Genomic DNA, 24520 nt, shown 5'->3' with positions numbered 1-24520 from the left:
TTAAGCATTCAAAGACGAACGTTACATAACACAACTTCGTTTGAATTCTGTGCAGCAGTGGCCTGCTTGTAATACTTAATTGTATTTTTTTAAATTGTAGAGTGCATGTTCGGTAAATGTGCAATGGGGATATGAAATGCCATTATTTAAATTGCAACGATGACTCTATAATACATTTCTATCTGAAAGTGATACAGATGTTTGACGATGCACAAACATTGTTACTATTGACAACTGCTATGAACGAAAATGACACCGCTGTTTTAGGATCAATTCCAGTTAAAAATCTAATTTTACGTCAACGAATATAATCATTTATTAATATTTAAATTAAAAATGTTTATCAATATTGTATTTAAAATGGATCACGGTTCCGAAAAAAGTGTATCACTTTCGTATATAACAATTCTTGACAAAATAAATAGCAGTAAAAAAATATTGATTTTATTCTCAAGCAGAGTTATTTTTTACTAATTTCATTCATTTTTTTATGGAGGATATTTTAGAAGAAAAAGTCATATTACCAATGGAATATTTTAAAATAATTTTGCGAAGATTAAATATCTCAAATTGATCATTCGTAAGCTCGCTTTATTTACTTTTATATACTACTAAAGTCACGTTTCTCATCTTTTATTCTTTTTTTACCTACGGAAAATATTATATTTCTAAAAAAAAGAGAACATGGAATTTCCGCAATTATTATAAATCATTTATTAACGATGAAGTAATTATTGTATGCTTTTGATATAGAAATAAAACTCTTTTACGTTTCATGATGGAAAAAAACTATAAAAGCAACTTTTACTTCGTCTAAGCATGCAGCGGAAGTACTTCTTGATGACATAACCTGACATAATTTCTGAGGACACACGGAAACGTTCCTCGAGCTATCGAATGACTTAATAAGTACGGACATAAAATGAGCAATGAGGATGGTACTGATAACAATGAATGATTTATCCATGCCTGTGTAAGGTCTGTGTAGAAAGTATTCCATTTTTTATTCAAGGTTTAATAAATACTAAAAAGCAAATGATAAAATTGAACATGTAATGGCTTAGAATAGAAAATTCAGGAAATTGACTAGGAAGAAGAAAGTTGATACGTATTTTATAAATGCAATTGAATATTACTAATAGAATATTATGCCCCAGAATGTACAAGACAAGCAAAATAAAATTTTCATTGAAATGCATTTAGCGCGTATGTTATTAACAACGAGTTTTACTTCATTTTGAGATTGCCATCTTTCCGAGAATATTATTTATTATTAAATTATTGGCAAGATGTTTAGTTTTTCTTCTAAAAGTATCCTGGGGATCGTTTACGCTTACTATGTACAATTTAAGTAACGAATATTCGTTCGATCTAACTATGATATAGTTATTATTCTTATCTGCAAACTATGTAGTATTTATTTAGAACACGGGCTCGGAATTTACCTGATGAATGTCTAAATTCTACGGAAGAGAGAAAGCGCAGTTTTGGCGCCTTTTGATGAGTTAATATAGGATGAGGCTTAACATGGTTACGTTCATCGCTAGTAGAAGGTGGTTGGGATTTATCTGAAACATGCCACATTCAACGACTAGAATGAACGGGAAAGAAATGAGAAACAAGGCAAACCATGTGTTCGTGTCATTGTTACGTTTCACATATTGTTTGTAACAACGATTTCACATCGTTCCTTTTTAGTACAATTAAAAAATTACATAACTATAAAAATCCAAGCATCGAAATTAATTCATAATTACATAATATATTCTTATTTTTCTCAAATATTTGTCACATTAAATTTATCATGAAAATTAAAAGCGATAAAATATTTGAATAAAAGTGAACATAATTCACGTGCGTGAATGTAGAATACTTTGAAGTATTTAATTATTTCTTTAAAGGATTCTGATAACTTTTGTGCATTTTTTACTGTCATAAAGGATATAAGAAATTGTTTAATAAAATTTATGCGTTCAAGCGATTTTTATACTTACGAGCACTGTTTTACGAATTGAACGTTAAATTACCTTTCTAAAAAATTAAAGACCATGTAGTACATCAAAAAGAACGAAGTTTCAGTGGTAACAGTGTATAAAAATAATTAAGAAATAATGAACAAACTAAAAAGATTTTAAAAAGAATTTCGTAATTTAAAAAATTGTTACGACTCTACGGTTGACTAATCACAAAATGTACATACAAAAAAATATGTTGTACTCTGTAAATAACAATCAATTAAGATGGACAGAACACAATATTATTCCGTTTAATAAATTAATTTCTATTCTTAATCACCAAAGGCACGATCCGGTACGATGGTCCGTCATATAATTTGATTGAAAATATGTAAATTAGTGTATTATGTATAGTTTCTTTTTGTAGGCGAGAACGGGGTTGCTTCGATTATGGAAGTTTTCTGGCGAATAATGGACTGGAAAAGCTCGCTCAACTAACGATGTCAATGAGAAAATGAGAGAGGATGCTTATGCGACATGTGGATGTGTAAATCATACGGAATTTAAACGTCAGTCTCACGCACACGCACACACACGTATGTATCTGTTCGATCTCTTTCGATCAACAAATAGAGAGAGAGAGAGAGAGAGAGAGAGATTGTCGTGTGATTTGGTAAGACAAAAAAAGAAACAGCTGTAGAAAGTCGAAGCAACTACGTTGTGGTGAGATTTATCTACGTAACGACGAATTGGATACCAACTGTTGGACATTACCATTGTCTAAATACTGCTATAAGAAATTCATTACGGTCGTGTACTAAACGTGATAGGAGAACAGCAACTATATAATAGAATCTAGTAAGGAATACCGTGAAAATGAGATTCGTGTGTATATCTTACAATGAATGTTACTACACCGTTAATGATTACAAATTCAATAGATTCCCGCAATTCGGTCGCTTTGTTTGGAAACTATCAACGAAATTATTCGATGAAGTTTTGATTTTGCAAAATGGATCAAGAAATAGCTCACAGTTTACTATTTAATAGATATTAAATAGTAATTAGGCTGTGATTAGATTCTTTCGTGACGATGCCTCTACATGTTGAGCAAGAATGAATCTCTGTTCACGGAAATGATAATAAAACAGCAGCAAATATGAAGAGGAACACAGAGAAGGAAGAATAAGTGAAAAAGATATAACAAAATTATACACGAGATACGGAGAAGCGTGACAAGTACGCTGCGGATGTTCATGCACACGTAGATTCGTTAATTATGAATCTATAATCTTCGGCACGATTCTGTTTCGTTACCAGATACGTTACAAATGTGTGATTTGTTGATTCAGGTGTGTTCGGTATTGTTTGGGAATATACATACGAAAGAATATACAGTAGAATTCCGCGTGTTTGTGTAAAATTCGTTTAGCGTTTAAATAAATCTTCCAGCAATGGTTATAGTAAGAATAAACTTCACTTTATTGAAATACATACGGTAGTGGCCAATAAATTTTCCATATATAATAGCTATTCTAAATTTGTTTTAGCACAGTCTTTTAATTAGTTCTACATAATAGTCTGATACATAATTGTACTTAGGCTAACGTTTATGCGATAGTTAAGTCAGGAATATTGTTGTTTTTGTAATGGCGCAATTTCTATGGCTACTACTGTATATGTAGATGTATCTTTTTGAGATGAGGTTGTAGAAAAGCGTAGAGAAGTTCGTACGATTCCGTGAACTCTGCTATTGTGTAGGGTTTTACCGCGTGAGTTTGCGAACGTCTAGAAAGACGTGTTTTTGTTTACGCGATCCCCTCTGCGGCGACGGACAAATCGAACTCAGAGTAAAGCGAGCGACATGGCGGAACAGACGGCGACAACAGCGAGCGTTAATCAGCGTATTTTGCATAAAAATCCACAGTCCACGTACAAATGTTTCAACACAGTATCATTGAAAATTTGTATTTGCATTTTGTTCTTTATTCGATAACCGCGACGATAGACCGTTGAGTTGTTTAATGACTCTACCTTACACCATTTATACGGGAAACGATGCGAGAAGTTGTTATTTTAAAAAGAACTGCAATATTGTTTATCCGATGTATAGATATGCTCAGTTATTTACAATTCTGTATGTATATACAATGTAGTTATGTATAGATATGCTTGTGACATGGTGTGCTTTCAATGTTCAGTGCAAAAAAAATTTGGCAGGTGATTAGAAATATATCAGCTTTTGACAATATAGTTTCGATCGTCGTTTAACGTGGGTCTTGATATGTATGGTAGATATTTAGAGAAACAATTGATAAAAGTAAGAAATTGCTATTCTATTTTAAAGAATATAAATTTCTCGTGATAGCTTTATAAAACCAATATATGTAACACAGCTGATATAATCGAGAATAACGAGTAGATAATTTTCTATTTAAAAAAATCGATTCGTAATCAATCGTGTCAAGTTTAAGGAGATATCAGAGCCCGACTTTATTATAAATTGTTCATCGTGGAAGTGGGATTAAATACTTTCGTAACCTCGCGTCTGAATTCCGTGTATCATTCGGATGTATCGGATGATTTCAGTGAGTGTGGTGCGTATTGTGCGTGCGGGGTAACCCTATAGTATATTCTTCACATATATTTACGTGCACGAACATCCGCAGTTCAGTGATAAAGGGAACACACCAGCAGGACGTTTATCATATAGACTTTGTCAGAGTTTTTACTAGTAGATTCCGCTTACCTCCGTTCCCTAGCTAGCAATGAAAGCAACGCAATGGTCAATGTGTCAATATAAATGATCAAACAGGAATGGCCCGAATGATGAAAAAGTGAAGGAGAAAAGAAACGCAAGCGATGCGGACCGAGTTGAAGCTAATCCTAATGTGTTAGCCTTGATTGATGGAGAGAGAGAGAGAGAGAGAGAGAGAGAGAGAGAGAGAGAGAGAGAGAGAGAGAGAGAGAGAGAGAGAAAAGAAGAGGAAAGAACAGATAGTGTTATTCGGAAACGGAAGAGAGAATTCATCGCAAGCCTCGCTTATCGACGGAATGGAACGAAGCGATGCGCCTTCGGTTATGCAACGTAGATGAACGTTGTTGAGAGAAAGAAAAGGGTATCGCGAAAACGTTGCAAATTCCGTCGCAGTGTCCTGTAGACAATGGCTCGATCCAACTGTGGTAAACGTCTTGCAATCGCTTAGAAAAACAACGAAACATTTATGAGAGGCTTGCAAGTCGCACTGAAAGTATTTTAAGTTCGGGGACTTGTTCGCTACGTTTGGAAGAAAAATTGTCCGATACCTGTTGGCGGCAGATGTTCCACGTGTTGCTCGGTTGTTCCAACGTCGCTCGCTTCGCGAAGAGTGGACGACCCCACACTCGTACTAGAAATCGATCCTGGGAACAGCAACAAGTACGGTTTCGTTAATTCTACATCGTGTAATTTTTCAATTTTTTATTCTAAACGTGTCGACCGAAAACGTCCTTCATACATTGTTAAACTGTGGATGTAAAAGAAATATATTTCTATAATTTCATTACACACTGATTCCTTGTTAATAACAAATAATTATTACTGATAAAAGTTATTTATTGGAATTGTTTAAACGGTCGAAATGACCGGCATGGTAAATTTAGCGTTAAAGGGAATATTAGAAATGATAATCGTACCGCGTGCAGTATGTACACCATTGGGCGGTGCGGATACTTGACTTGCTTGCATCGCTTTGACGGCGCCGCTCGAGTTCGATTGATGGGTTGAATGGGACGTAGACTGCGGAGCCGTGGAATGAGAGATCGGCGTTTCCGCGGGCGTACGATTCGCATGAACTCTAGATCCATGGTCGCCGGTCAGAAGATCGATCAGCAATGACGGTCTTTGAGTGCGAGGCTGCCCTTCGTTCGAGTGCATGTCTGCCAGGCTTCTCTTTGGTTCTGGTTGCATTTCGTCTAAATATACAAAAATGAAGTTACTTGTGTACATCATTGATAGTTACAGTTATTATTTAACAGATCAGTCATTCTATTATTCGAAACAGAAATTATTTAACCCAGTTTTAAAAAAGTTAAACTATTGATAACATTATAAATGTACAAGCTAGATCGCTTCGGTTTTCATTAAAACTAAAAACTGTGGACGAACGAAAGTTGAATCGTTTATGAAGCACGAACTAAAAGCATACAAACCGAATCTTCGCTCTTCTATTATTTCCTTGAGATCCTTCAATTCGTGTATGAGATCGGTCAAGAGAGTGCTGCGAGATTTTGGTACCGTGTTAGTGTCCCCGTTAATTTTCGCGCGTATCGTGCTCTGCATATTTCTCTCGTGTTCGGAAATCGGCGCTTGGCCGATTTTGTGCACGGTGAACGGAAGCATTTGAATGTACAAAGCGGTTCGATGTGTTACTACAAATTCTATAAAATTCCAAAGATAAGTGGAGGCTTCGTTCCGCTTATTCAACAAACGCATTGTCCGCAAAATCCTCGGCCATTCCGTCTTCAATTCCGTCTCGAAGCATATAGTCATAATTTTCAAAGCTGTTCGGAATATATTGATTTATTTAGAGATTTATTAGACATCTTAAGATACGGTTTAATTACCTAAGAAGGCCACTTGATACAACGTCAACGACGTTTTCGTTAAAGTCTTTGAATCTCGTGCTACAAACGTTACGCTACCCGCTCGCATATCCGTCGTGGTCTTTAGATTTTGGCTGGTCACTGGCACCGACTTCGTGTTCGGTGGCCACAGCGTATTCAACACAGCGGTCAAAGCAAAATTGATGTCCGATTGCCTTAATTTTTGTACATCTGAAAAAAAAATTAATGCGATGACGTGCATTCCTCTTCCTGACAATATTGACATTTTTGTTTGCTATAATAGTTAGTCTTCTATATTATCGCATCACCTTTTCTTCCAGTTCCGACGCGTAAGAACAGCGGTATCAATAAGTTCAGCAGCGTATTCTCCGTTCGAGTTTGAGTAGCAAACATGGAGTGACCGCCGCACACATTTTCAAGGGTGTACCCTTCGCCGAGGGATATAACATGAAGCGCTATCAATCGTAGCACCGTCGAGCAAAAATGTGCCGGCGGTAGTTTGTTCATTAATGTAGCCGCAGAGGCCGAAGTTAAATCCTCGACTGGCACGTCTCCGTTAATCAAAGACTACGCAAATTAATATTTACAATCAGTAAACAATTATAATGTCACTGTCGTCATGTTTCAAGCGAGTAAGTGTACCTGGCAGGTACTCAGCAGCGCTTTCCAAAATTGGAAATGAACAATGTAGGGACACTTGGCCAGAGTTTCGTAAACTCCTTTCAACAGATCGCTCGCGGCAGTCCAATCTGTGTTCCTTCTGATCGAGGCTTTTTTATGGATTTTGCTAAAAGTTTTGTCGAGCCTTTTTAAAATCAAAGTCAGCGCAGGCCTCATGTCGTCGCTGGACCATTCGGTTGACGGTAGAATATCGTTCATGTATCTTCTCAAACCACGGCAGCCCATTGTCACGGGATCGTACGGCGATATTTTCAACAGGGTGTACGCAATCTCTGCTAATCGCTGTCGGGTGCACACAAAACGGTATTAGTAAAATCTATTTTTCATTACTCAAATTAATTCTTTTTCACCAGCGACGTAAAAAATTACTCACTATATGGCATTTCGTGTCCAACAACTCGATCACCTTTCCGTCTTGTGACTTTTTGTTTAATTCTACTAAACGAGCCGAGCACCGAGACACAAAGTCGCCGACCATGTTTAAAAGCGTGTCGCGCGGTCGACGAAATTCATTTTTATGACAATTCTCCGCGTCCTCGTTGTCACGGTCGTAAATGTTTCTCATTTTGGTGTGTTCCATGTACTTGGTGGTGTGCGTCTCGTCTTCGAAGTCAAAACCAGGAGAATACGGAACCTTGCCGTAATTTCGCTGACTGGATCCTTTATGTTCGGGACTTGATTTTTGCGGGCCGTTGTAATATCTGATAGAATAGAAAGACCGTGTAGTTATGAATCTAAAGAATAGTTGATGTATCAAATGTCAATGAAACAATGAAACTTACTTTGTAAGCGCTTCGGAATTATTAACCAAGGTTTTAACAGCTATGGCCAACTGATCGATTATTTCTTTCTCGGTTCTTCCATCTCTGTTGTAAGTCGGAGATTGAATTTGCTGGACGTAACATGGTAGTATCGCCTCCAATGTGATCTGCCGCATCGACAATAAATTACGCATTTGCCCGTAACAACGTCTAAATGTCTTTACCCATATTAAAGTGAAATTGTTATACCCTACCAACATTTGTTGTCCCCTAACAGAATCAGGCGCGTACGCTATCACCATCACGCAAAGGGATATGCAGTCTAGAACGTTGACCATCTCGTTTTCATCGTGATAACAAAAGTCGATGGCTTTCAGTGGTTTCTCCTCCTTGACCAGTTCGTCTATGTTCAATGGGTCCGGCGACGGGGTCTCCAAGCTTAGCAGCAAATTAAATAAACACGTGGCGGGAACCTTAAAAATCGTACAGAAAATTATATAAACAAACTATAAATATATAAAATTTATTTCCTATTTAAAAATGCTACGAGTCTATCATTTAATTGCATTTAACAATTAACTGCATTATATTTATTTCAACGAGCGCAATAAAATACCTTGTGCGCTTCTCCGTGGATGCTGGTTTCATCGGTGTCTAATATCGTCGAAACGCTTCCAAACATTTGCAGGATGAACGGCTTCCGGTTCATGAGATAGAATTGTTTCACAGCGTATTCCACAGTGGTGGTAACAAGTTTGTTCGTCTGATGTGTCGAATACAATTGCAGCAACGTGGGTATGATCAGCAGGTAGCCGTTGGTTGAGAAAATATTCTTGAAATTGTGTGCTGCGTTTATGTACGTCGCGACAACGTAACGCAAAATGCAAGAGTCCTCGCTGTGAAGAATTATCGCGCCGTTCAAAACGTTCAGAAACAAATGGATGTCGCCCGAATAAGCGAAGTTGCCGGCCATCGCCTCGAACATCCTTGCAATTAATTTCACCCACATAAATTTGTGCATTACGTCCAGGCCGAGGAGTTCCTGAAATTAAAAAATATTTACAGAATTAAATATATCAAGTATATATACTTTTAATGCAATTCGATGAACAATTGACATTGTCATTTCTGGCGATATTTACCCGGCCAATTTCGCCACCTTTGTACAAGTCTAGGTCCGCTTCCAGAGCCCGTCTCGGGAAAGACGGCAGCTTCATTAATTCCTCGTGAAGGAAAACAACTCTTTGCACCACCATGTCGACGTTCTTTAAAATCGCCCAGGTCAGCAGCACTTTGCCGATCTCGACGAACTTGTGCACCAGTTCTTGACGTTGCAACGCGTTGAACGCGTCCTTCGGCTTCATGTGAACTATCTCCATTTCGGAGAATTGCGATCTACCTTTGAAGAAATAATAATCCCGTACGTACGACGACGGATTGCGAATTTGGTCTGGAATTAGAACAATAACAATTTTCAATAACAATCTATCCAAAACTTTTCCACGCGGTAATTGAAAAAAAAAGTTTTTGGTAAAATATATACGAACGTGTTTTGTAATCGACGAGGAAGTACTCGCGCTGTTTCGATTCTTCGATACCGAAAAAGTTTAACGATTCTCGAAGTATTTGGCAGAACTGGGTGTCTTCTTGCACCGGGAATTGCGATGGAATTCCAGCCGCGTCCGGATCCTGAGGACCGTGGACAACGATCCTCTTCGCAGAGGGAACGTTCGCAGTTAATAAAATCGAGGCGTCGCACTGTTCCTTTCGTAATATTTGCTTCAGATCTTTGAACATTATTCCGTGTACACTGTGGACTACCTGTGCAACAATATATTTTATATTAATACGATAGAAGGGTTAAAATCGCGGAGCATCAAAGGAACAATTTCAACTCCAATTACCATCCATAATATCGACAACGCTGTTCCAATTAATTTTTGACCTTCCTCGTGCGGCGAGCGCACGTAAAACATGACGTATCCGATAATGTAATTGTACAAGGCAAAGGCTGCCTGTTGCGGCAACTTTGGCACAAATCGTATAAGGTGCCTTAAGATTTTAAACATAAGCTCCTGCTTGTCTCTCGTGAGCCGCTCCAAAACGTAGCGAAGAAACAGCGCGCTGTCTTCCACCAAACAATTCCAGATCACCTAACAAGGAAACAACAATCAATTCATTTTCGTTGCACGAAGGTGTTTCGTTTCACAACATCGAATCATTTGACGCGAGCCGGCGATTCGCTCGTCGTAAAAAAAAGAAAACAAACTGAGATACGACGCAGCGAGCCAGCCGCTGAACGAATTATATATACACAAACATTTAAGTAGTAGTATATTAATAAATGAATAAATGTTTTCGTCTCTTTACCCGAGATGACAACAACGTTTCTTCACTAGACTGTAAAGATAACAAACTATATGTTAGCAGTATAAAGAAAACGTGGATAAGTACATTCTTAATACTCTTAACGATAAAGATAACAACAGATATAGTTCCTACAAAACTTGTATTTCGTTAGTTTCATTTGTTAGCTTTATATTTCTTAATTTAATTTTTTAGAAGTATCAACTTTGATCTTAAATTTAGTGTTCGATTTTGTATTCTATGTAAAACAATGGTCTCGTGGATTTTCTGCGGTAGTCAGTTTTGTTTGCCGTGGATTTAGTGCGAGAGAAGTTGGCGCGCGAAGTGTATTTCGTTGAATTTCTTACTTGATAGGCGACTTCGTAAACAGCGCTTCCGTCGTCGGAAACGGCAGCGTCGTCGAGTAGGTGTATAATCTGGACGATCGCCGAACATAACGAAGATGGGAACAACGACGGCGCTGATTGACTATGGTGAGTCGTGTTCCGCGCTATTGTTTCACCGCCGTCCTCGTCACCGACGTTCCCTATAGCAAGTAAAACGAATTTCCTTTCCAAACGTTGCAAAGAAATGAAAGCCTCGGCTTAAGCTCAACATAAAACGTGACATCGGAACCATTGACAGTCCGGGAACACGTAAAGGACATAATTTCTCAGAGCAACAAATATGTAAGCTTTGTGTGTAACTTGAGCTGTGAACACGTGCAGGACACGGTAATGAGTCATCAGGAGTCAAAACAACGACAGTTGAAGAATAAGAATATAGAGAGAGACTGACAACGGATAAAAGCTTGAGGAATTGCTTCTCTGTTGTTGCAGAAATGCATCGATAGAAAGAAATACGATCAGGTTATGTCGGATTAGAAGAAATACAGTCAAACAATAGTGCATAGGACTGGATACGAATCTGCTTTATAATTGCAGGTGTATGGAAGAGCTAGCAACGAAATAGACGGGTTAGAGAAGTCACGATATTATTTCTATATGTAATTAATAAAAGAACATCAAGATGAAATCGAGTTTCCATCCTTGTGGAAAACTTGTGTGTACCATTCTGTATCTTGCCCTGCCTGTTGACAGTAGCCTAAATAGTTTCCACTGTATCATTCTTAACCAGAGAACAGTGCAGTAAAGTGCGACATATGTCCTACGTCTACGCAACGTCGAATCATCGTACAGATATCAAGAATCACGCTGTAATTCGATATTCACCTTCGTCGTGGTCATCACCGACAGGGCTAGGTTCGTACGCCGCTTGCACGGTAATCGGTATAGTTGTGATCAAAAAGTTCTCCCTCTCTTCGCGTTTCTTATCGTCTTGCGCCTGTAAAGCCTTTTTTATGAGTTCAGTTTGCTGCTTCTTACGAGTTTTCGTTGCCGTCACCAGAGACCTCTAAGTAATAGTCATAATATACTCTACTTAATCTACTGAAAATCTAAAAAATTCACTACGCTACCTAGCCTACTGTTAAGCGTCAGGCAGACTTACATGGTGTTCCTGATTGATCGTCACTTCTTCGACCTTCGTCTTGACCTGCGGCATCCAAGGGGGATCGACAACGGGCAAAGACTCGATACCGATTTTCGGAGAAGGCAAAGTGAACTCGATGCCCGGCGGCGGTACCTTGAACGTATTGTGAGCGTTCTCTTCCATCCGCGGCCACACTTGGTACCGTAGCTTCCATAGAACTTGGAACCGCAGTATCGCGTTTATTCGCATGCTCGCCAAGCTGTGCTGCAAGCCATGGTGCATCAGCTCGCTCGCTTGGTTCGGGGCGCGCACGGCCGCGACTATAAACAAAGACGCGGCCGACGCCGCGACCTCTTGATTCGATTCTAACAGAAGCTCCCAGGCGACTGGCAAGACGTCCACGAACAATTCCTCCGTCATCACCACCGCTCCTTTTACCAACGTCGCCAACGGCGCGTGGAATACGTCTTTCACTTGCGCTTTGATGTACTTCAATATCGCCGGGCTTTCCTTCTCCGATTCTTCTTTTTGCGATTGTTTCAGACACTCTTTGCCCTTCACGGAATCTTGGTCCGCTAAATCCTTCGACGAGTCACGTTGCGTTAATCGACCGGACTGGGATCCATCTATGTTTTTATCAATTCTATACCAAGGATAACAAAAATATACGTTCTTAAGAATAGAGCTCGTTGTTATGAGGTTGAACACACACAGTACACAGATTTGTTTTTTTTTGTCGCTAGATACAGAGCGTTCGAATTTCTGCTTTGGAACATGCGGAAGTAGTAAAAGTAATCGTACTATTTTAAATACTATTTTACTGACGGTGGAGAAAACTATTCAATCGAACTAATCAAGTATTATTCGTATTATTAATAAGCATTTATAAGTATTATTATTACGAGTAATAGTAACTTGTTATAATTATTATTATTTGTACGTTCAACAGGAAAAATGTTTTTGTTAAAGTTACAACAGAATGGCAAAACTCGTATGAACTAAAAATTTCTTTAGAAATCTTCGTTGTCATCCTCGTTGTTCGAAGTATGAGAGTTATATGTATATATGTATATATTATATTATATATTTTATATTTTATTATATTATATATTTTATATTTTATTATATTATATATTTTATATTTTATTATATTATATATTTTTTATATTTTATATTATATATATATGTTATCACAATTTCGGAAAAATGTTAAAAAGACGATATCCACAGGTTCGATCGAATATTTTCCGCCATGTTAGATACTTTTAAAAATCGACTGAAATCTGGCCGCCTGCGTTTCTATAAGCAAAAAAGTACCTTCTCAAAATGCAGTAAAGATACGAACGGAATTTGTAAATCTATATATTTCTGAGATCCCGAAATCTTGGCATGCAATATACCGTGCAACTTGTTAAAAAAAAACTGGTAGACTAAAAAATCTTTACGGAAGGTTTAATTCGTCAAGACAAAACTAACGAATGTTACAAGTTTCGAAAAGAAGAACTGGTGACTTCGAGTGAGCTCTGGTGGCGCTTTTATACGAAATTTACGTGTAGTGTAAACAATGGAGAATCGACTTGTTACAAAGATTTACTTGTATTTTTTTCCGACGCTGTCCTTTCTTCTTACAGGCGACACCTGCGTGCTGGTCTGCTCGGACACTTTCCTACTCCGTTTGTCCTTCTTGCCGGCCTCCTTCTTTTCGGCGTCGAAGTCGAAGATCCCTGTACCGTTTAGAATGCCAAACTTCTCACCGTAAATCTTTCTCACGGATTTTATCAGCCGGCTGCTGGCTCGCATCTGACGCCTATGGCAATACGGATGACAATAGTTCTGGTGCGAGCAGTAGAAGTTCAACGAGTTCGAGAACTGCACCAGCACTTTCATCCATGGAAAATTCTTATTCGTCTCGTCGGTCTCGTTACTGTCGCTCGGGCTCTCCGGCGGTTGATCGTCGATCAGTATGCCTGGTGATTCCTCGCCGCTGATCTCGCCGCAGAACCCGGGCTCGGATGTGTCGCTTCTGTCTGAGAACGAGCTCACTTTCCTCTTCGATTGGATTGAATCAGCTCGTTTCACTGCAACTGATAAGTCATTCGCGCGTTTAATAACAGCACCGCTAAACTTGGAATCGCTGCGAAAATTGTAGGAGGGTGTAAAATGTTTGAAATAGTGAGAAGCGAGTGGCTCGTTTCATTTACAAGTTTGCGCAAAAATATGTGAAAATTAAGTATTACTTTGCTTGCCTTCGGATTTTTAGAACAGTATTTTATTCTAACCTTAAACGACCACGTGGCTTGTCAGTGGAACTCGCTACACTGGGACTAATAGAAAAACTAATTAGAAAGAGCTCATCGTAGAAGTAAATCGACGAATTCAATTATAAAAGATTGTCAACCTATTTGGTTTTGTCAAGAAGGTTCTTTTGTTCCAGTGTTAGAAAATTCCTAGTAGCATAACATAAATTGAGGGCAAAAGCATAAGTCATCGGGAAGAACGAAGTAATATTGCACGTGATCGGTTAAGTTTTCACTGTGATAATAGCTTTATTTTCAAATATTTTGTTGGAGAACGTGAGCTGGAAAAGAATAGATATAAAAGAGAGGCTTCTGTCGTGTATATGGCATATCGATGACAAACGTGGGTGAGGTGTTAGAGAAGAATAGATCAAATATATTACATGATTTTCCAGTAGCTACGTACAAGTAGCGGGGTGACGTGCTTAATACGAAAATGTATTATAGACAAAACATGAGCTTGTATATTTACAAATGACCATCGTACAACACGGCACGTAAAAATACATCATGAATTAGATCATTCCATGAACTACGTCTATTGTTTTCGATTCTCTTAAATGTATAAAATTTACGCTTATATTTACTTCTAATTAATTACTCGATTGCCAAATAATTTTGGGAATTTGTACAAATTATAATAGTAATCGTACATTAAAAAGGCTTCTTCTTTTATTATCTAGGTTAGATCATTGAAAAATTAATTTCTGTTACTTTCTTTTGCTTATATTTTTTCTTCAGAAAACTATACACAATTTTTAACGTGATAATCTAAATTTCTTTCTTAAAACAGTATACCCGAATATTATGTTTTAAAAACACCGTGTTATACGCGGATTATGAATTGATTAAACAGCTTCGAACATGAATTATTTAACTGGAACAAAATTCCGGCGTCAAGCGTGGAACGTTCCGTAATGTATTGTATAATGTGTGTATGTGTCAGAGAAGTTGCAGTGATCAGTATGTTAAAAATGGGGTGGTAGCAGGCCAACAAATGTACTCCACCGGTAAGGTGGTTGCTCTTCTGCAGGTGTTTCTGTTACTTGGTTCGCAGGACAAAAGAAAACAGCTTATAATTGAAAAAAAGTTGTACCTTATCGAACATATCGTGTATGGGAACGTTATTATCGCTTTAATAGACGGAATCGACCTTCCGAAAGTGTCCCTACCATTTTTTTTTCAAGCGTTCTCTGTATATATGTAATATGTTTTGTACTTCCGGTGTGTTTTGTGTCTGTATCTACGTACCAGCTATAAGACAGCTTCTTAATCTGTCTGGAAGTATCAAGAAATACGTATGTAACCAGTCACGTGTTTATAAGAACGTTTAGAGAGTGGAATTTCAGTAAAAATGTATCATATCGTGAAGTTATTAGAGAACATTTCACGAGCATAGAAATTATGTATGTATGCTACGTTCGAAAAGACTGCGACAGATCTGTTCCAGAATTTCTGTTACATTCCCGAAGTGATTCGCAGTTAGATTTTTACTTAGCGAAAATATTGGTTACAGCTTCGTTAAGTCACAGAGAACAGTTTTGTAAAGAAAAAAAGTTCCTTAATATCACTGTAGGAATTGTTCCTTGTAACGGAAGTTCTGTTACTCTCTGTTTCCAGCAAATGCTTTCGTTAGTTTGGGGTTTGTTTAATTTGGTACTCACAGGCTTCGCACTCGGTGTCTTTCCCCTCCTTGGTGTCGCGACGAAGTTTCAAACTTCTTTTCTTAAACGAACCGGTCGTATTATCCGTGGTGTCGCGCCGAAGTAGAAACGGCCGACCTTGCGGTGGTTGTACCCGCTTTGCCTTCTCCTTTTCCGCATTCTGGAAATCCTCCCCTTGAATTGTAACAGTCGATTTGCTACTACCTTCTGATTGGTTATCAGGTTCGCAAACAACAAAACTAATTTTGCGTTCTGCTGAAAATTTAATCCAGAAGTGATTAGATTAAGTGAATCGAGACAGCGTGATTGTTCCTTCACTAATACTTACGAGAAGAGGATCAGGAGCGGAAATGCGATTTTTAATGAGTCACGCTTCGTAACGTAGACCGCGGCGTGCGTTCATTTTAAAACGATATTTCTCTTGTAATTATGCTTTTTGTAGTGTTTCATTTTGTTTGCGATAATTGATTAGGAGATTGCGACAAGAATGATTAAACGACTAGACTGTTCTTCAATTCACTTTTAGTCGAATTAATTTATTTAAGGTTCGCATGATTTATTAATCAATTCGTTTAATGTTCACATGATCTATCAATGAATTCGTTTAATATTCGTATGATTTATTAATTCATTTAATATTCACGTGTTCCATTAATTCATGTAATATTCACATACTCCATTAATTCATGTAATATTCACATGTTCCATTAATTCATGTAATATTCACATGTTCCATTAATTCATGTAATATTCACATGTTCCATTAATTTATTCGTTCAATACTTACACGATATAATCTACTATACAGGAAACAACGAATTAAACGATTCAAGAGACTGATAACGATTGAAAGATCGTACTACTTTTAGGCTACATAGAGTTAGGATAGATTTAGTATGCATATGTTTGAAATAAAGAATATTTTAAAGACAAATTAATTGCTCGAACTACTAATTGCGAATGTAGCTACATTAATTTAGAAAGAATATTTCTGTTTCGCATCGAGATAGAGAAATTGAAGTATAAATTCTACGACAACAGCTTACAAAGTCTAACTACTGCAGAGATACATTTAAGTACGTAAACGATAAACAATCTGTAGTTGGAAAGTTTTTGTTAGACGGTGAAGTGCTGAATTTAATCGAGCATGTGTTGAATAATGTGGTAATTAAAATTATTAGTAAACTGATTTTGAAGAAAGCAAAATGTACATACATACATACATACATACATACATATATATGTATGTATATATAACAGAATGGGCCAAAGACAAATTATTTCGTTTATAAATTTTCAACATTTAATATTAGGCATCGAAAGCTATATTTAATTTCCAAAAGGTCTGACGTCAAAGGTGAAACTTTTCATTTTTGACAATAAAAATTGATTCGGCCGGAAACTCGAAAAATTCAGACCTACGACCCGAAGCTGGACTCATTACAAAACGTATTTCTTCTTCTGACCTTTTCCTTGTTAGCATGTTTTCTCTATAATGCAAGTGTGTCTCTAATTAAACAGAAATCATATAGAATTGTCAAATACAGAAAACATATTTCGAGAAGCGATGAAGACTTGACACAGGCTGAAGGAATAGAATTTTTGAAAATGTTATTCACCGAATCAACCGAGGAGGAATGACACAAAGCGAGACAGGATTACGATGATGAATTCTTTGGTTACGGATACGTAAAATGAACATTTCTATCGCGAGGAAATATAATGTATAAAAAATATAAATGATATGAAAATAAGTTTAAACAGTTTCGAACACGTTGGAAAAATAATTAAAAAAATAAGAATAATCGAACGGTAAATAATATAAGAAGAATTAGTTTTTCTTAAAGAAATCGTGGAACAGTGAAACATGTCAATGATAAAGACGGACATACGTAAAATTGTTTCTTGCTTTTGCGGACATTTTGTTATCCCTTTTGATAAAACTTACTTGTCTTTTCCATTCTGCCTCTTCTTTAATATCAATGCGAACAACGATTCACGGCAATTATAATACGACAATTACAAATGAATGCAAAAGATTGTGTTCTCTGTATCACACTGATTTTTAAGGTCGCAGAACGCATGAAAATCATTGGAAAATGATTAATTGATTCAGTACATGCAGACCACTCATAATTATTCGATCGATTCTAAACTGTTCGATAGATAAAATATGTTAAATTTTCAACATAACACCGGTTCGAAATGCGACGCATTTTATACGACAAACCTAGTAAAAATTTCTTATTAATCGTTTAGCTAATATTTATATTTTATTTTTTAGCTAATATTTTACGTAACATTTGCAATTTATGTTCTTTTTTTAAAAGCAGAACAATGATTGTTTCTGTCGTTCAAATAATAATGATCGGTACTGTATGAGAATAGATAACGAGAGACATGTTACGAACCATAATTATAATAGGGGAAAAAGTAAGGAAAGAAAAGAGACAAGAGTGCCAGGGAAGAAAATATACATACACGTCGAAATATGCATATACTTCTCCTTTACCGCGGCTTGAAAGGTGTGTATGACAGAGAAGGGAGGAGAGTTGGAGTCAAGTCAGTGCTAGCGACGACAAGCTGAACTCAGGAAACGAAGAAGAAGACACAGATGCGTGTACAGGACAAAAATATCAAGCTAAAATATTTTTAGGAATTATAGATGGCGTTTTAAAGTGGAGGAAGATATGAAAGATTCCTGATCTTTCTTCTTAGGTACACAAAATGTACAGGGTGTTTCGCACAAGTATGCATACGCGAGTCGCGTGTATTTTTTATGGCAATTGGAACGATTAAAAAATAGAATATATCTCTTAGATCATATCAATCCGCGGATTTTTTCAATTGATTAAAACTTTCAAACGAGAGAATACATTGTTAGTAAATTCATGCAATGACAATTATTAAATAATAAATCATTTATAATTAAATTATAAACGCGGCACTTAATAATGTAGTTATTATTTTTCAACCGGTCTATTTTTTCGAGAAAGGATAAAACTAAACGATAGAACTTAAACTTGACGAATCGCGTGGACAAAGGATCGTTCTTCATTTTGTATATCACATAATGTTTTGAAACACCCTATACACCATAATACACAGTGTTTAGAAGATACCATTAAAATAAGCAACGGAAGTAGAATTAGAACAATGAACGGTTCCAGTACAAGGCAAGGTTTCGAATTCCAAAAGATACGAGCACCATAAGCAGCAAACGGAACGTGGAAAATCAGTCTGAAACATCTTATACAAGCAAATGAACGAAGAAGCAAGGAAATTAGTTGCAACCTGAAAGAAATTCACAAACGCTATGTATACATATATAAATAAAATGCACCATACAATTATTACTTTTTTTACTGTGTTATATATGAAGATATTTTTATCGGTTCGCTACAGTCTAGATTTGAGGATGTCGTTTTCGATACTTACCTACAATTGATTGAAGGCTTTGCGCTGACGTTTGGGAATGACCCATCGATGATAATGCCATGCTCCATCGTCGAATCGTTTCTCTGGGCGGCGGGTGTTCTTTCGTTAATAGTTCGTTAAGCTTTGGCAATGTTTGATACGTTTCCCTTAAAAATGCTGTCACTTCCAAAAGTAGAATACAGGCAACGAGACGCAGCGCGATCGGGCACTGTGATCCGTAACCGTTTATACTGGCTACAATACAATTCCATGTTAACAGGTTAAGTGGTTGACAATATAACATCAAATTGTTGATAAAAGATGGACGATCCGATAAGGTTTCAATTTTCTTCGTCGCGTCGATGAAATTCGCTACTGATTTATTTACAGTTCTGTGAACGATTGAATTATATTTAACAGCGTGTTTACCTTCGTCGAGGAAGTCCTCTTCTTCGTCTTCGATAATTAAATCTCTCTGCTTACTTTCGTCGGAAACCATCGCTGCTATTTGATCCATATTCTGCTTATCCTCTACCAACAGTTCTTCCAGACGTGTGCCAATTGCCTGTTCAATTAATTCGTTGTTGTAAGCGTTTACGAAAGCCGAATACGATAAGACCAACGGAAGAATCAGCCTAAAACTTGGTTTTACAAGCGACATTGTAAAAAATATGTTATCTCGCTATCGTTACTACCAATCTTATCTTTTTGAAGAAAGAACCACCCTCTAATTTTTTTTAAAGCAAAAGGTTGAGATAGTTCACTGGTCACATAGTAAACTGGTGGAGGGTCTCATGAGAAACTAAAGAAGGGGCACCGTTGCTCTTGGGAGTGGGGATCTAAGCCCGCCGATCGGTGTTTGCCCCTGAGCTGAAAATCTCTGCCCTCGCGGGCAACTAGAGGGTGACTATCGTATTAGTTTCTGACTGTACTACGTAATTCTTTCGTTGTCGCAATTGTGAAAAATAACATAAGTTTTACCTCTGCCCACTGATAAAATAATTTTCCAGCAGCGCGCTGGGTCACGTGAAGTCTGGTCAGCAGCGTGGACGTGTTTTGGCTACTGATCGGCACCGACGGGCGAAACACAGGGAAATTCGACTTCATCCAAGTCGGCCATTGCCCCTTATTGCATAGGTGAACAAAATGCGCGCACTCTAACAGTAAACTTGCACGTGCCACTACCGGTGCGTACGGCTAGAAAAACAACGTATATACGAATATTTACACGTATGCTGTGAACACACTTTTTAAAAAAAAGAACCGTTTTAAACTATTTAAACGTCTTCGGATTCGACCGAAGCGTTACGAAATTGATTTAGTATCGTGTATAGACGTAAAATGTTTTTTACAAGATCTAAAATGGCTGCCATTAGATAGTGATCAGGAACCGAACCCGGTTGGCAGGTCTCTAGTAAGAACGAAAATCTTTGCATCCCATCGTAGACAGCATTCCGCGGTACTAATCTTCTTTCTTTCAAGATTACGAATTCGGACTCCCTTGAAGCTTCGCCGGACTCCAAAGAATTTCTTCTACTGAAATCTAGAGACAGGTTTAAATTAAAACTCGTGGTACGTCGTGTATTAATAAACCGATTAATCTTATCACTTACAGTTTCCAGGCGCCTCTTCAAAGCTCTCTTTCTTTTTACTTTTTCGGAAGCCGATCTTCGTCAGAGGATTTTTCATTCGACGTATCGCTTTTTGGAATGTTAAACCAACACTTGAATATAAGCAATATAAAATCATTATTATTAATATATAATTTACATGTGACTACAGTAAAGGATAGCCGATTTCAAGCTTAATAGAAGATTATTGAGGGAAGAGAAAAATTATTCGAACATGTATCATTGAAATTACTTACATGTGAACAAAGTTATTCTATAATAGGACCAGTTTTAAACGTTCGCTCCTTATTTAATATCAAAATGTGAACAAACTATTGTCCTTATATTTCAGGAGCATGGCGATTCATTATTGAATTTTTTATTTGTTATAATTTTGTATCGAAAGGCGTTTGTCGCTAGAAAAAGACTTACCTGTGACCCGAGGCGGATGCGCTACGATAATGACCATAATGAAAGCTAGACTGTCTGACAAAACTACCATCTGTTGGCGATTCGCTGCTTTCGTGACTGTCAATGGAGTCGATTCTACCGTTTTCCTTTCGAAAGCAATTAACTAAAAATTAAATTAGAGAATGTAGACATATTTTTTAATTCTTCTTTTGTACGATTTGGAAAGTTTTCATTTTGCATTGAGATCCATAGTCTACTTAGTTATGCTATCAATACGTACCCATCCCACCGATCTGAAATCGCGTCGATTTAAGCCGACCTTTGCCAGAGCTTAAAGACTCTATTCCCAAATTCCGTTCGCTCTGTCTCGGCGTAAGTATATAATGTTTCTTCCTCAAAGTCACTATAGGACTCTGACTGACTTTCGCGTTCTCCTCGCTCAGTTCTGTTTCCAGAAGGCTCTAAAAATTGAAGTAAAAATTATATCAATTGCAGTGGACGTATGCTCGCCTGTTGCGGTGGTTGGTACACACCGCGCACGTCGACGATGTGCTCCGTTTCTTCGAAAGAAATTTTCGAGTTCCTCTGTCGTCGACGGCATAACAAGTATCGTCACCGATGTCTCCGTGTTCATCGAAATCCGATTGGTGAATATGCCTGAAATAATTATAATAAAAAAGTAGGTATAAAATTATTTTCATTTATTCAACGCGTTCTTTAAATTGTTTGTAAAATGTTTACCTGATAACACGAGTTGTCTGAACATTGCTACATTGTTTGTTGGGCCGATCCGCAGCGTCGATGATCCCGCTGAGGATAACGCGACGGAACGTACCGCAGTGAACTTCCTTCACGTAAGCCATGAATTGCCGCAGATCGCAGTACAAACCGATGTTGTCCTGGCTCTTCAACTCCTTCAGCGACTTAACGAAACGCGATACCAAAGGTTTGAAAACGCAATTGAAAATGTGACCCTCTATCACGCGGGTACTATGACCGCCGAGACTATAGGAAGCGGTGATGTTCGTCGATGTTCCAGTGGCCATGGTTCCTTGGCCGCTCATGGTCGTGTTCGCGAACATCCCGGTTCCCATAAAATTAACCCCGTAGCTGGCCAAGTATCCGGTTTGCGAGGCGACTTCCGGCGACTTGCTCGAACCCCGTTTTTGATCTGTCGCGGGATAATCGAAGAGAAATTGTTGAAATCTGGCGGAGATCGAAAGTCAAGGGCAACGAAGCATCTGCTATGTAAATGTTAACGCATCGGATAATCAGAATTTCGAGGTAACTTCATAACATATAACATAAAATATATAATATCATAATATAAAATCATAACGCTCTGAACAGCTTCACGACTTCAGGCGCCCTCTTTCATAAAAAAATAGACATCGCTGTTTATTAATGAGAGAACACAGAGCAGCTTGGAGCGAACAAATACACACGGAGCGATTTTCGTTTCCCTCGATTTTACTCACTGAGTGGCGATAGAAACGAACATGGATCCACGCAAAATCCAGTGAACGCGTGAAAGAATTCCAATATTTCCGGTATCGGTAGATCCCGCACCATCGCTCTCAGAAATCGCGAGAACTGCTTCGAGCTGGCTCTGTGAAGTTTGCCGAGGATCGTCTGAGCTTGCGAACGACAGAAATCAGCATGTGAGCCGCGTATCCCTTCGGCGCAGGTGTGCGGACAGCCCAAGTGTTTCACCACTCTAATCACGCAACTCATCAGAAGACTGTGCGACAACGATTTTGTTTTGCTCGTCCCATTGTTTCGGTACTCGTGCTCGTTCTCCGACGGCTCTTTCTTTTTCCCGCTTTCCGACTTCTCGATCACCGTCGCCGATTCTGCAAGCAACGAAATCGGCCATTAAGCCGAGATATCGATTAACTAAATCGTTAATTCGTAACTAGATAGAACGATATAAGATGTTCGTGAAAAGTGAATAATATTGTACAATAACATTTTAATTGAAAATTAAATTATATTATTCCATATTAAGGATTATTTTTAATATTACGTACCCGCTATACTTCCAGCCATTTCTTCGCGAAGACACTGTTTCATGACTCCCATATCCATTAAAAGCTCCACCAAATTTAAGATGTTCTCGCATACTCGCAATGTACAGCAGTTGCTATCCCTCATAGCAACTGAACGAACAGCCTGACAGGGAATTAGTGAAATTACAAATGCGAATAAAATGATAGAAACATTGGATATTATTTATAGAATCGAAACGTACCTTCAGGACAACTTGCAGATCGATATCGCCTTCCTTAGTGATGTAACAGGAAGACCCGGGCGCTTCCGGAAATTCGTCGCTGCCATAAGTGATATTAGAGTCTGTCTGGGATCGCGTAAGGCTAGGTTTCCTTTCAGAATCTAAACGACTACCGCGCATACTGATAACATCTAATTGACTGTCGATCGAAGCCTGGAAAGAAAATTGTACGAAATTAGTTACATTTTTTTGTTGTTGAATGACGAGAAGGCGACACGTTACGTTTCACATAGGATTGTACACATATGACGCTGAGAAAGTTTTGTTCAATTTGTCTCTCAGATTCTTAGATCTTAATTGAAAAAATTAAAAAACCAAATTTGCATTTTTAACATCTTATGCAAAGAGAATTCTCGCGTATATTTTTGTTACATAAAATGTTGTTTGACATTTTAAATGAAAGCATTTTCTAGCATGTTCATATTCGAATGTACTTTCCAGCATCTGCCTAGGATTTTTGTATTCGCTTCGACTATTGTCATTATATTTTCCTAATTTCTACCCTTGGACACACTTCCTTTTTTACTGTAAATTTAGTACGAGATCAATTGTTTTTAGCGATTGCAGGACCAGCATTCTCGTTCTTAAAGAGTCGATATTTGAGAAGCTTGCTGCGTGTACAGTGTAGATGTGTTTATTATTTGATCGCATCGTGGTAAGAGACTCCTCGCGTGGCAAGTTCTTACGAAGATTCGGTTTCGGTGGATGCGTACAAATGGATTTGTAAATTTTTATAAACATACAGCATTTAAGCTGGATAAAGCGTGAGATATGTAAATGTTTAAAATTTGAGGAAGCAAGTAGAAGTGATCGCATTTGAGATTCGAAAGTATATTGTTATGTTGAATGACACCCTACTGAATGATGTTCTAACTCGTATAAGTTAATTATTGAATGATGTTATAGCTCATGAGTTACTTGCTGGCATTTGCGTGCCCTCCTCTATTCAAATTAAACAGCAAAACTTTCCTAGCATCGTGGAAGATTTCCGT

The 24520-nt window shown here is 37.7% G+C and overlaps 1 protein-coding gene across 1 annotated transcript in view; it reads right to left on the bottom strand.

The window, feature by feature from the left end:
- Positions 1–24520, bottom strand: part of Unc80 (unc80, NALCN channel complex subunit) — a 40350-nt gene that overhangs the window by 1714 nt on the left and 14116 nt on the right. Inside the window, exons 20-51 of the mRNA XM_078184254.1 lie at positions 23490–23681; positions 23269–23410; positions 22738–23091; positions 21980–22409; positions 21772–21895; positions 21519–21699; positions 21260–21401; positions 20831–20940; positions 20570–20760; positions 20199–20414; positions 19647–19782; positions 19239–19472; positions 15801–15974; positions 15388–15414; positions 13434–13923; positions 11858–12482; positions 11581–11761; positions 10717–10895; positions 9907–10155; positions 9550–9823; positions 9145–9452; positions 8619–9044; positions 8257–8475; positions 8024–8169; positions 7615–7942; positions 7203–7523; positions 6869–7127; positions 6561–6770; positions 6147–6497; positions 5631–5909; positions 5262–5357; positions 1446–1568 (exon numbers count right to left, since the gene is read on the bottom strand). Coding sequence (XP_078040380.1) covers positions 1446–1568; positions 5262–5357; positions 5631–5909; positions 6147–6497; positions 6561–6770; positions 6869–7127; positions 7203–7523; positions 7615–7942; positions 8024–8169; positions 8257–8475; positions 8619–9044; positions 9145–9452; positions 9550–9823; positions 9907–10155; positions 10717–10895; positions 11581–11761; positions 11858–12482; positions 13434–13923; positions 15388–15414; positions 15801–15974; positions 19239–19472; positions 19647–19782; positions 20199–20414; positions 20570–20760; positions 20831–20940; positions 21260–21401; positions 21519–21699; positions 21772–21895; positions 21980–22409; positions 22738–23091; positions 23269–23410; positions 23490–23681 — 7717 coding nt within the window. The remainder of the gene's footprint in view (positions 1–1445; positions 1569–5261; positions 5358–5630; positions 5910–6146; positions 6498–6560; positions 6771–6868; positions 7128–7202; positions 7524–7614; positions 7943–8023; positions 8170–8256; positions 8476–8618; positions 9045–9144; positions 9453–9549; positions 9824–9906; positions 10156–10716; positions 10896–11580; positions 11762–11857; positions 12483–13433; positions 13924–15387; positions 15415–15800; positions 15975–19238; positions 19473–19646; positions 19783–20198; positions 20415–20569; positions 20761–20830; positions 20941–21259; positions 21402–21518; positions 21700–21771; positions 21896–21979; positions 22410–22737; positions 23092–23268; positions 23411–23489; positions 23682–24520) is intronic.

Source organism: Augochlora pura, chromosome 6, assembly GCF_028453695.1.
Source record: "Augochlora pura isolate Apur16 chromosome 6, APUR_v2.2.1, whole genome shotgun sequence".
Classification (NCBI taxonomy): domain Eukaryota; kingdom Metazoa; phylum Arthropoda; class Insecta; order Hymenoptera; family Halictidae; genus Augochlora; species Augochlora pura.
The sequence above is the reverse complement of the archived record's forward strand: the minus strand, read 5'-3'. Positions and strand labels throughout refer to the sequence as shown.